Raw genomic sequence first — 12738 nt, forward strand, 5'->3', positions numbered from 1 at the left:
ATTTGAACAGAAACCAAGCTCAAGGAAAATCTACTTATCTGGCTATGGTGTGGAGCTAGCAATTAAGAATACAGAATACAAAGCATTGGATGATATCCAAATTAAAAGTAAGTTTCTTAACATTTTTATAAGGATTCTTTCTTTTGTGTGTTTTATTGTTACGGGTTCTCCTCAGATCAGCTGTGAAGACCCTAACCTGGATCGGGTCCCCTGCCAATGGGGGAAGGGGGGCAAGAGGCACAGAGTCACAACACACAGACTCCAGGAGTCGGGTAGAAGCAAGCACTAGGCAAGGTGCTGCAGGCTCGTTTAATGCAGGAGGGGGCAGGCCTTATATTTCCCTTTTCTCCACCCCCAAGTCCCTTTAGTCAGTGTATAGTTTTCTGATTGGTCCACGACACGCAGTCTGTCAGCAGTCACTGGTCTCGCTAGCAGGGTATGGAGGCGTGGTCTCCTTTTGGCGGCCTATTTACGGACCAAGAAGTGAAGTGAATTCTCGCTGAATCCCAGGGCTCTGAGTCTACACCATCCCTGGAGGCCTCCTGCTACATTTCCACCCTTTTTCTTTAAAAATGACTATCCAGCGAGAGCCTGTAGGCAGCTCCGCCTCAGGATGACCCCAGGATCATGGACTGTGCCTGTCTTAGGTTGTCCTCTTTGGGCATGAACCTTACCCATCATTGGAGCATGGGCATACATGTCCATGTCCTGGCTTAGGTTGATTCAGCCCAACAGGATCTTACCCATCATTGAGTACCAGCCCTCCAAGGGGTATTGTCCCAGGGGATCAGTCAAGGTGGGGAATTATCTGTAGGGGGCCTCATACATTTGTGCAAGCCAAGTCTGTCAGGCTGCATAGGGCAGGTTGAAATCATCTTCATGTATTGCTCTGAGGGCCTGATACACCGAGTGACTGAATTTTTTCTGACTGTGGGAATAAAGAACAATGCATTTAAGAAGTAAAAAGAGAAGAATAATTATGTTTGTCAGGAGTAGGTAAGTGATGATCCAAGATGGGTCAAACAGTGCTTTTAGATTAGACCAGATTTTCTCTAAGAACCCTGAATTGATGTCCAGCGTGGGAGCACAGGTATAGTTTAGAGCAATAATTTGATTAGTTAGTAATATAGAGTAATTAAGAAACTTTTGATTCCAGTGGCCTGAATATAGTGCGTGAGTTGTAGGCGCACTTCAGTAATATTCTGTACTTTATAGGGGGTGAGACAAAGTGACCTAAAGTGAGGGTCACAAGCTAGCAGAGCCATGTCTTTGGTAATTGCCAGCTCTTCACTTAAGAGATCAATTTGTTGTTGTAACATATTAATTGCCTGGTGAAGATGCTGATTGATAAGAGACTGAGTGTGAAGGGTAGAGGAGGTTTTGGACACGACCTCGTTGAGTGTCCCCACAGGAGGATTGGGTGATAGTTAATGCAGCGGTGGCTGCCAACCCTAATGCAAGGATGATGGCTGAGATGAGAGCGGCAGTGACCCCGAAATCCATTTTAAGTGGGTGACTTGTGACAAGGCTCTCCACTCCATAAAGGTGACAGCATGGAAGTGGGTTGCATTGGTGACTGGAACCCAAAGGGCCACGGGTTCACACATAAAGAGAACTATGTGAGCTAGATGGTTCCAGCAAGCCACCAGTACACATGTGGTGTTGGTATCGGAGCAGTTGAGTTGTCCCTGAGGGTTGGAGGTAACATTGGCCAGCAATAAGGCAAATGGGGGCCACACGCAAATGGGGGTAGGGGGCCAGGATGTCATGTGATCAATGGATGTAAGGATTTTGTTTTTGGCACAAGTAGAGGGATTGATGTTAGTGTAAGTGCCATTGGAAAGCTGAAGGCCCTGCTGTGCCAGTAACGATCTCATGTCCATGCAGGCGTGCAGACCACAGAGGTCCCAGTTACCAAGTATTTATTCACCGTTGGTATGGGAGATCTTCATGCCACAGGGATAGGTGGGGGCCAGTTGTCTCCAAGATCCTAGGGGGTGATTAGAGGGGGAGCGGCTGAAGCAGCAAAAGGGAGGGATGGCATGGTTGGGCTTAGGGTGGCATCTCTGCCACGGTATAGGGAGTGCGAGGAAAAGGTGCAAGGGAGCATGTGCGTGGGCAGTTGGGGAGTGGTGGGCATAGAATGGCAGGGCAAAATGGTGGCAGAGGGGTGGCGGTCCCTTCCACCTCCCCTGTTATTATTGTCCCCAGTGCAGTGAAGACTGAGGTTACATCAGTGTTGTTGAAGGTAGGGGCAAGGCCCTGGAGTTTAAGCATGTAACCCGAGGAGGCACTGCCAGTATAATCTTGGATGGTCAGGTTGAACAGCCCAATGCATGTGGATGCATTGTTGGTAGTGAAGAATAGAGAGTTATTTAGGGGCCAGGAGCCATTGAGTGATTCCCAGGAAGTAACTGGGTCCATGGTGGGGAGGCCAAGCATAGAATTAGTTGAATAGAGGGTGGGGTAGACTGGGGAATGAAGCAATAAAGGCAAGAGTATAGGCAGGGAGGGGACCAAGGCTCAGCGATCATGGGCCGTGGTAGGGGCGGGGAAGAGCAAACCAATTATCCAGACAGCGGCAAGGTCTCTGGGTCCTGGGGGGTCCTGTTGGTCGGTTGCTGGTCTCATATCTCTCACTGGAACCCATACTGGCTTTGTTTCTGTCTGAGGAAACACACAAGCATAGCCTTGCCCTGTTGTTGACAAGGGGGCAGGTGGTTGCCATTGACATGTTACAGGGTCCTTCCATCTCACTAGTGGCAGGGGTGTAGGCCTAGGTATGGTAGCCCAGTGTTTGTAGGCCGGGCTCAACCAATTTTCATCGAAGGATAGGAAATTAATGCTGAATAGAGTTTCAATTAGAGCCAGGTGCAGGTCCCTTTCAGACTCAGGGGTCGCAAATTTTTGTAATGTTTCTTTGAGAGTCCTATTTGTCTGCTCCACAATGGCTTGTCCCTCTGGATTATAAGGGATGCCAAGGGAGTGGCTAATTTTCCTTGTTGACAGGAATGATTGGAATTGTAGAGAGGTGTAAGCTGGCCCATTATCAGTTTTTAGGGTCCATGGCACTCCCATTACCAGCATTGCTGATTTGACCACCTTAATGGCTTGTGAAGCCTTTTCACCGGTTTGAGCGATGGTGGAAAGAAAGGAGGAGTAGGTGTCAACAATGACATGGACATACTTAAGATTACCAAAGGAGTTATAATGGGTGACATCCATTTGCCAGAGGGCATTGGGTAGGAGACCACTTGGGTTAACTCCATATTTATTGAGGGGGCCTAAGGGAGCAAGGGGTGCACATGTAATGCAAGATCTGCTCAGATGTTTGCATTGAGAGATGGGTAGGTTGGGTAGAAGGCAGTGCAGACTACGAGGAGAAAGGTGAAATTGTTGGTGTAAGGCTCTGGCTTGTTCTAGTAATGGAATCTCTACAGACATAATAAGTTTATCTACTTTGTCATTTCCCTTTGCCAAGATCCTGGGGAGCTTGGTGTGTGATCTTATGTGGGAGATGTGTCAGGGCCATTGTCTGTTATCTAAGATAATCTGGAGAGCTCTCATTGTTCTAGTGATGGGATACTTGTTGCCTTTTACTTGAACAAAGGGAGGACATCTGAGGGCCTGAACCGCATATTGGCTGTCAGAGAATATATTGAACGGCTCAGTCTGGCAGACTTGGAAGATTTTTAACAAGGCCAGGAGCCCCCCCAACTGGACAAAGCCGGGATTGGCTTGTACGTACCAGGTGTCATCTTTTCCCATGCCCTGAATGACAATGCCATAATGGGACTTATTGGCATCCGAGAAGGCTAGCGTGGCTAAAAGCGGCGGGGGGGTGGGGGTTGTAGGGGGAAGTGTATGGCTGAGTGGTGATTTCCAGGCTGGCCAGTCACTTATCTGGGGGTGTGTGGTTATCCAATTCCCCCGTGAACCCGGACATCATTAGTTGGAAAGCCAGAGAGTCTGCCCATAATGTTTGGGAATGCTTAAGGGGAAAGGGCAGTATAATTTGGTCAGGGTCCTTTCCAAATATGTGCCTGGCTGTTTGTTAGGCCTTAATTGCTAACTTGAAGGCAATATCATACTTAGAGCTAAGCCTAGTTAGGTCCAAGGTAGCCAGGTGGATCCACACCAAGGGGTCTTGCTGCCATAGCGCCCCCAAGACACCATTTTTAGTCCAGAGGATCAAGGCCAGTAGTAATTCTGCTGGATCATGACATTGGAGTGATGCAGACCAGAGAATATGATCTATCTTATTAAGAAGATCCTTAGCTAACTGGATGAGAGGGATCCTTGAAGTTGGTGAATTATGGCCTTCCAGCAGGGAGAACAAGGCCCAGAATTCCAAGTCAGGGACTAGTATAAATTGTTTGAGCCAGGTTATAGTCCCACAGAGTTCTTGGAGCTCCGTCAAGGTATGCACAGTTTTTTGCAAGATGGAAGGGTTAAGCGGTTTAATTACAGTATCTATATGATAGCCAAGGAATGTGAAAGGTTGGATGTATTGTAACTTGTCTCGTGCAATGTGGAGACCTAGACATTCTAAATCGGCAAGCAGACTGGGTATTGCAGCCTGTAAAGTATTGTGAGATTTGTGTGCTAGCGGTATGTCATCCAAATAATGGATGACAATTAGGTCCTTGGGGATGTTGGTTAAGGCCTTATTAACATATAATTGACAGATTGTGGGGCTATTTTTCATACCCTGTGGTAGTACCTTCCATTGGTATCTCTTAGCTGTTCTTTGAAAGTTGGGCTCCCATACTGTGAAGGCAAAGTGAGGTCTATCTTGTTCTGCTAGTGGGATTTGGAAGAAACAATCTTGGATATCAAGTACTATGATATGATGGGATGGGGGGATCGCTGTAGGTTGTGGTAAGCCCTCTTGTAGCGAGCCCATCTTTTCCATCTGGGCATTGACTGCTCTAAGATCTTGGAGAAGTCTGTGTTTCCCCGATTTCTTTTTAATAACAAATATTGGGGTATTATATTTACTGAGAGAGGGCTCGATGTGGTCAAGCCTCAATTGTTCAGCTACCAAACTTTGGAGGGCAGATAATTTAGGTTCTATTATAGGCCACTGGTCCACCCAAATGGCATCATTAGAGAGCCAGGTGATGGGGATTGGCTCGGGGGCCAAGATTGGAGTCGATCCTGGGTGGGCAGTGGCCGTTAGGATTGGGGGTGTTGGGCAAGGTTTTGTCCTTTCCCTGATAGTCCCAAGTTATCATGGAAAATGATATCATCATAAAAGGCAGGGTCATCCATGGTAAGGACCATGCCCATGTCCTCTAGGACATCTCGGCCCCATAGGTTACGGGGAACGTCCACTACTATGGGGGTAACTGTGCCCTGGTTCCCATCCAAGTCCTTCCAATATACTGGATGTGTGACCAGCTTGGTATCTTGTTTTCCGCCAACTCCTTTTATTGGTGGGCCTGGCCGGTATTTCCAATGAGGGAATTTAAGGGATTCAGTTTCTGATATAATGGTGACATCAGCCCCTGTGTCTACTAGGCCCTTTATGGCAGTTCCATCTAGGAACAGGGTCATTAGTGGGGAATTGTTGAGGATTCGGAGAGTCCATAATATCTGTCTCGTTTCCCCTCTTGTGGGCGGGGCTGAGGGGCACCCCGGGTGAAGTTTAAAAGAACTGAGTCTAGTTGAGGCCGTGACCTACAGTCTTTAGCCCAATGGAACCCTCTTTTGCACTTGGGGCAGCGAGTCTTGGGGTGGGCTGTACCTCTTGGGCAGTGGCTACAAAAGTGGCCAAGCCCCCCACAGTTCCAGCAGCCTTCCCATGTGCCAAAGTGGGCAGGTTTTCCTTGAGACAAAGAGTCTCCAAGGAAGCAGTCAAAGCCTCAATAGGGCCTGCCCTAGTGTCTAAGTCTCTAGTAGTGAGTACCCATTTGTGAATGTTATCATTTTAAACAGGCGTGATAGCATTACGAGTAGGGATGTTTAGTCCCTCCCAAGTTAATTGTTTGATAAGCACCTCTCAGGTGGGTCCAGACTCCACCTTCCACTCTACTGCCTCAGTGACATGGGTAAGGAAGTCTGTGAAGGACTCCCCTGACTGTTGAATCAAATTAGTGGGTCACCGGGGGAGCAACATTTAAGGGCCTTAAAGACCAAGTCAGAAACTTGTTGAAAATAGGCATGGAGGCCAATAGTAGACTGGGAGATGGGATCATTATATTGTTCATGTCCCGTGAGCATGTCCAACACAATGTTGAGGCCATATTGGAGATTTAGGCTTGCCTGGTTTTCAGCCTGATTGTCATAGGCTGCGCGCCACTTTAGAAAGACTGAGGGTTCTAAGACTGCCTTTAGTAAGTTATACCAATCATAGTGGGTTTGTAACCGTAAGGACCACTGGCGAAGAACCTGTTCGAAATATGGGGAGTCAGGGCCCGATTGCTCAGCTGCCTTGCGGATAAGAACGAGGTCAGCAAGTGGGGTGGCAGCCATGGATGCTGCGCCGCATTGGGGCCAATGTTAACCGGAAATGCGGACAAAGGTGGGTGAGGCTTTAAGGAGGACAGCCTAGGAGGGAGAGGCGCGGTAGCAGGGGAAGGGGTGGGATGGTTATTGGTGGGGGGAGAGGGTAACTCCTTCCACGGGTAATGGGGCGGGGGAATTTCTGGGCATGATAGCTCTAGGAGAGTATCCCGAGATATAGGCAAAGGAGCTCCTTCCTTATTGGAAGTGGGCACAAAGGCTGCATCCACCTCTGGGTCCGGGGGGTCTGGGAAGTCCGGGGTCGAGGTAATAGCCAGATCTACACTAGATGGCTCCCAGCAGTGTTTGTTGTGGGCCAAGATGACTTCCTCAGGAGAGGAGGATTTAAGGCTAACAATGATGGCTAGGAGGATCGGTCCAAACAATGTGGGGGGAGAGATCCCTGACCCAACCTCCCTTTTTCAGGCCAGGAAGAGGACCCGCATCCAGAGTCAGGGTCCCACATGTTTTCAGGGGAGAACCACAGAGCAAAATTAGTGGCTTCATCCCAAAATTGTTCAATATCTTTTGGTTTTACTTTCAACTCTCTGGTTTTAAGGAGCACCTTGAGTGCTGCTGTTTGTTCCTTGCACTGTGGTGGTAAATTGCCCATTGTGGGAGGGCCTCATGAAGGAGAATTTGCCACAAAAGTAGAAGATGAGGGTGACTACCAAGAGGGCACGAAGGAAGCAAAGAAGCACTGTGAGCCACTCAGATGTAAACGACCCCGACATGTAAAGGTGTATCAGATCCAGATGTCTTGTGCTCAGTGAGGGACTTCTGGAGGCTGTGACACCTCCAGCCATATGCTCACACGGTGTCTCTGGGACAGGCAACAGGGTGACCCAAAGCCTGGGTGGCCGTATGCTCACACGGTGTCTCTGGGACAGGCAACAGGGTGACCCAAAGCCTGGGCTCTGAGTTCAGGGTGGATCAGTCCTTAGTGAACTCACCAGGACGAGCTGAGAGGGGGAAGGTGCTGACGTGGGCTTCAGGACCACGTGGCAGAGTGTGCCTCCCTGACCTAACAAACTAGTCCAACAATAAAGACGACAGACAGGGTGGAGGGGACAGAGGAGGGGGCTACCCGCTTACCCTCGAGCAGCTGAAGAAACAGACAAAACCAGGTGCCTACTTACCAAACAAACCGAGGTTCGAGCAGCCGAAGAAACAGACAAAACCAGGCACCTACTTACCAAACAAACCGAGGTTCTGGGTGTCACCAACAACATGGGCAGGAGTCCCTGTTCAGGCACCAGGTGTTGCGGGTTCTCCTCAGGCCATCTGTGAAGACCCTAATCTGGATCAGGTCTCCTGCCGATTGGGGGGGCAAGAGGCGCAGAGTCACAACACACAGTCTCCGGGAGTTGGGTAGAAGCAAGCACTAGGTGAGGTGCTGCAGGCTCGTTTAATGCAGGAGGGGGCAGGCCTTATATTTCCCTTTTCTCCGCCCCCAAGTCCCTTTAGTCAGCATATCATTTTCTGAGTGGTCCGCGCCATGCAGTCTGTCAGCAGTCACTGGGCTCGCAAGCAGGGTACAGAGGCGTGGGCTCCTTTTGGTGGGCTATTTGTGGACCAAGAAGTGAAGCGAATTCTCGCTGAATCCCAGGGCTCTGAGTCCGCGCCATCTTTGGAGGCCTCCTGCTACATTTTATTATCTTTTTTTGAATTGTGTTTATTTCATACATAACATCTTAATGATCTTTATATCCCATTCCCCATTGACACCCCCTCATATCCCTCCCATTGGATTTCATGCATTCTCTCATTTATGTTAAGGCCTATCCAGTCAAGTTAGTGTCCCCTGATGTCCCTTAGTACAGTTTCATACACTGGAGTCTAGTCAGCCTATCTAGAGTCACTCCCTTAAAGAAGATCAGCTCTTCCTCGCCCAGTAGTAATCAGTTGCCCAGTAGTTCCATGGGTAAGATTGGGGCCTGCTGCCCATTTCCACAATTCTATACTGTGTTTTTGTTGGTTTGAGTTTGCATGGGTCTTACGGTTGCTGTCACCATTGCTATTAGTTCCTATGAGCAAGGTGCCAGGAGCCTATAAGACTTTATTTCCATATGGTTGTGCACCTCCTCCTCTGGTTCATTCTCACAGTCTTTCTGCCACCTCTTCCACAATGGTGTCTGAGCACTATGTGGATGAAGTTTAATATACGAGTCCTATTCAAGGACTCACACTTTGCAGACTCTTATTCTCTATACTTTAGTCACTTGTGGCCCTTTGTGTTCATTGCCCTCTTTTGCATGAAGGAGCTTCAATGATATGGGTTGAGAGATGTGTCACTATGTTGCACAAGGCTTAGCTTCTTTGATGCATGGTGACTGGCATACTTGTCTCTAAATATAAGGATCCATATTTAGCACATAGTAAGAAATTACATTTGTCTAGAGATGTGACAACTCTGGGGTTTTCTCTAAGATTTATGACCTTTCCAGCCATATGTATTTGGCTATTTTTACTGTACCAAATGTGAGTTCCCTCCCATTGAGTGGGCTTTAGGTCCAATTAGGTAGCTGTTGATTACCCCCAAGATAAAGTACCACTTCTGCCTCAATATAGTTTGCTGTGCTGGTCATTGTTGTGGTTATTAGGCCTTAAAGCTGGGATTGAACCATGGATTGATGTTCTCCCTTAGCAGCTTGCATAGTGTTCTCCAAAACTATGAAAGCTACCTTCAGGGAGGTAGCTAAGACAAGACATACTTTGGACATAAGACTTAGACCAACAGAACTAGAACTGACCTGGAAGCCACCTCCCTGGATTCCTTCTTTTTTTTATTCTTTGAAAATGTCATACATGTATATAATGTATTTTTTTCATATCCATCTACTACTCACTCTCTCCAACTCTGCCCACAAACCCCAGTGCATCATCTTTTCAACTTCATGGTTGTGATGACTAATCCTGGGTGTCAACTTGACTGGATCTGGGATTAACTGAAATGACAGAGATCTTCTTGATAGGATCATCTGAAGCTGAAAGACACACCCTAAAGTGGGTGTTACCTTCTGATGGTGTCTTATAAAAGGCCATGGCAGAGGAGAGAGCTTGCTTTTTGCCACTTGCCTTCTCTCTCTTGCTGGTGAGTTCATCTTGCTGCTATAGACTGAAGACTAGCTGATCTTTTGGAATTCGTCAGACCTTCAGCCCAGATTGGGACTACTGAGACATCCAGCCTCATGGACTGAGCAACTACCAGATTCTCAGCATCTCCAGTGTGGTACAGCCATTGTTGGACTACTTGGAGTCTATCCTCTGAGCTAATCTGATAAACCCCTATGTATATTCTACTGGTTCTGTTTCTTTAGAGAACCCTGACTAATACAGGTTGTGATACCTAAGGAGTGATTTTAGAGAAACAGAATTGAAAGGGTAAACTTTTTTAATGGGCTTGTTGGTATCTGGAGCAGGCTCTCCAACTCAGAGTCTTCAGGTAGCATGGAGAGCACTGAAAATCCATGGTGTAGACTATTTGAAGCAATTATGAAAATCAACACATTTGAGTCTTTTAACTCACCTCTTGTGAGGAGCCAAGGAATTTAGTGACTCTAAACATAAAACATTGGACAATTTGTGAAAAAAATAAGAAAAATAATGATGCTGGCTGGTTACTTCTAGCATCTCTGGATAAAGTGATGGAGATAAACAATGAGGTTAGTGATAAAATTAACCAGCTCCAGATTCGAATCAACAGTTTAAAAGTTTCTAAGTGTGCTCTGGAAGAGAATCATTTCTCCAGCAACTAGAGAGCTAAAGCTGCAGAAAATCAAGCTGGAGCCCTTATTATGTATTTGGCTGACCTACATTACAAATTTAATTCCCAGCTGTCTATATATGTATATAGATACACATATATATGTGTATCTATATACATATATGTGTATACACACACACACACACACACACATATATACATATATGTTTGGCTGACCTACAACACAAATTTAATTCCCAGCCTCAAAGACTGTCAGCAGTAAAGGTGAGGGCACTGGTCGGCAAAGATTGGAATCCTGACACATGGGAAGGAGATGTGTGGGGGAACCCTGATGAGGCTGAGGATTTTACTTCACCTGATGAATTAATCTCCCCACCCTCAGCAGAGAATGTCTTCCCACACCCTGCAGACCCACCCTCCGTACCCTTGCCTGAGGAAACTAATCCATTCAGCAAGACAAAGCTGATGTCCCTCAAGGCCCAGTTATTGTTGCTTCTAGGCCAGACTCAAAGCTAAGCAGGCCCCTAGAGGAGAGATAGAAAATGTGGTCTATGAACTAAAGAACTTAGTGAATTTGCTAATTCATTCAAGCAGAAGTCTAATGAATATGTCTGGGAATGGATTTTAAGGATATGGGATAGTGATGGAAGGAACATAAAATTGGATCAGGCTGAGTTTATTGACATGGGCCTCCTGACTGGAGATTCTAGGTTTAATATCACAGCTCATGCAGTTTAAAAAGGTGTTAAAAGCTTATTTGATTGGTTGGCTGAGGTATTATCAAAAGATGGCCTACTGACAGAGAACTGGAGATACCTGATATCCTTTGGCTTAGTGTTGATGAAGGGATTGTAAGGCTCAGGCAAATTGGCATACTCAGTGGATTTGCAGTGTGAAACCAAATCCTCCACAATAGGAGGGCCCAAGGGACATGGCTTTTACTGATTTTATAAGATGGAAAGTACTGAGAGAGACACCAGAACATTTGAAGAGCTTTGTTTTTGCTCTTTTCCTTATGTCAGATCTTACAGTTGGAGATGCTGCTGCTCAGTTGCATAAACGAAATGTAAATATAATAGGTATAACAAGACCTTGGAGTAGGGGGTCAGATGGCAGTATTGAATTGCCAAAGACAAGGTGAACATACTTATTGTAATGGGCGGCAAAGGCAAAACAATACCTACAATGGCATGACTCAAATGGACCTGTGGTACTGGCTAATCAATCATGGTGTTTCCAGGGACCACGTACATAAGAAGCCTACTAAGTTTTTATTTGATCTGTATAAGCAGAAAAGCTCTAGGAAAAATGACAGGAAGTCAGTATTGGATCGTAGCAATGAGAATCCCACTCAGTCAACCAATTTCCAGACTTGAGACAGTTTATAGACCCAGAACCCCTTGAATGAAAGGAAGGTTGGGTGCCCTTGAGGAAGGACCTTGTCATAGTACCCAGAGAGTTATGCTGTTTGCCTTTCCCCCATCCTCCCCAGAGGGACCCGTAGCCTTTAACTAGAGTAACTGTACATTGGGGGAAAGGAAATAATCAGACTTTCTGAGGCCTATTGGATACTGTTTCTGAGTTGACACTGATTCTGGGAGACCCTAAAAAGCATTGTGGCCCTCCAGTTAAAGTAGGGGCTTATGGAGGTCAGGTGATAAATGAAGTTTTGGCTGCAGTCTCACTGACAGTGGGTCCAGTAAGTCCCCAAACTCATCCTGTGGTCCTTTCCCCAGTACCAAAATGAATAATTGGGATAGATATACTTAGGAATTGGCAGAATCTCCACATTGATTCCCTGACCTGTGTGGTGAGGGCTATTATGGTTGGAAAGGCCAAATGGAAACCACTAGAATTGCCTCTGCAGGGAAAATGGTGAACCAAAAACAGTATTGCATCCCTGGAGGGATTGCAGAAATTAGTGCCATCAAGGATTTGAAAGATGCAGGGGTGGTGATTCCCACCACATCTCCCTTTAACTCTCCTCTTTGGTCTGTGCAGAAGACAGATGGGTCATGGAGAATGACAGTTGGCTATCGAAAACTTAAGTAGTGATTCCAATTGCAGCTGCTGTATCAGATGTGGTTTCCTTACTTGAGCAGATTAATACATCTCCTAGTACCTGGTATATAGCTATTGATTTGGCAAATGCTTTCTTCTTGTTACCGGTTCATAAGGACCACCAGAAGCAATTTGCTTTCAGCTGGCAAGGACAACAGTATACCTTTACTCTCCTGCCACAAGGAGATATTAACTCTCCAGCCTTGTGCCATAACTTGGTTTGAAGGGATCTTGATTACCCGACTTCCACAAAATATCACACTGGTCCACTGTATTGATGATGTTATGCTGATTGGATCCAGTGAGCAGGAGGTAGCAAACAGTCTAGACTTGTTGATAAAGCATATGCACATGAGAGGATGGGAAATAAATCCAACCAAAATTAAAGGGCCGTCTACCTCAGTGAAATTTCTAGGAGTTCAGTGGTATGGCACATGCAGAGA

General features: G+C 46.6%; 1 protein-coding gene across 7 annotated transcripts in view; it reads left to right on the forward strand.

Moving 5' to 3' along the window:
• Uggt2 (UDP-glucose glycoprotein glucosyltransferase 2) overlaps positions 1-12738 on the forward strand; it is a 259231-nt gene that overhangs the window by 22486 nt on the left and 224007 nt on the right. For all 7 annotated transcript variants that reach the window (XM_029558882.1, XM_029558884.1, XM_029558883.1 and 4 more), the window contains one exon: positions 11-107. In XM_029558882.1, the coding sequence (XP_029414742.1) occupies positions 11-107 (97 nt within the window). The remainder of the gene's footprint in view (positions 1-10; positions 108-12738) is intronic.

This window comes from Nannospalax galili, unplaced genomic scaffold, assembly GCF_000622305.1.
Source record: "Nannospalax galili isolate Female #2095 unplaced genomic scaffold, S.galili_v1.0 scaffold528, whole genome shotgun sequence".
Lineage (NCBI taxonomy): Eukaryota > Metazoa > Chordata > Mammalia > Rodentia > Spalacidae > Nannospalax > Nannospalax galili.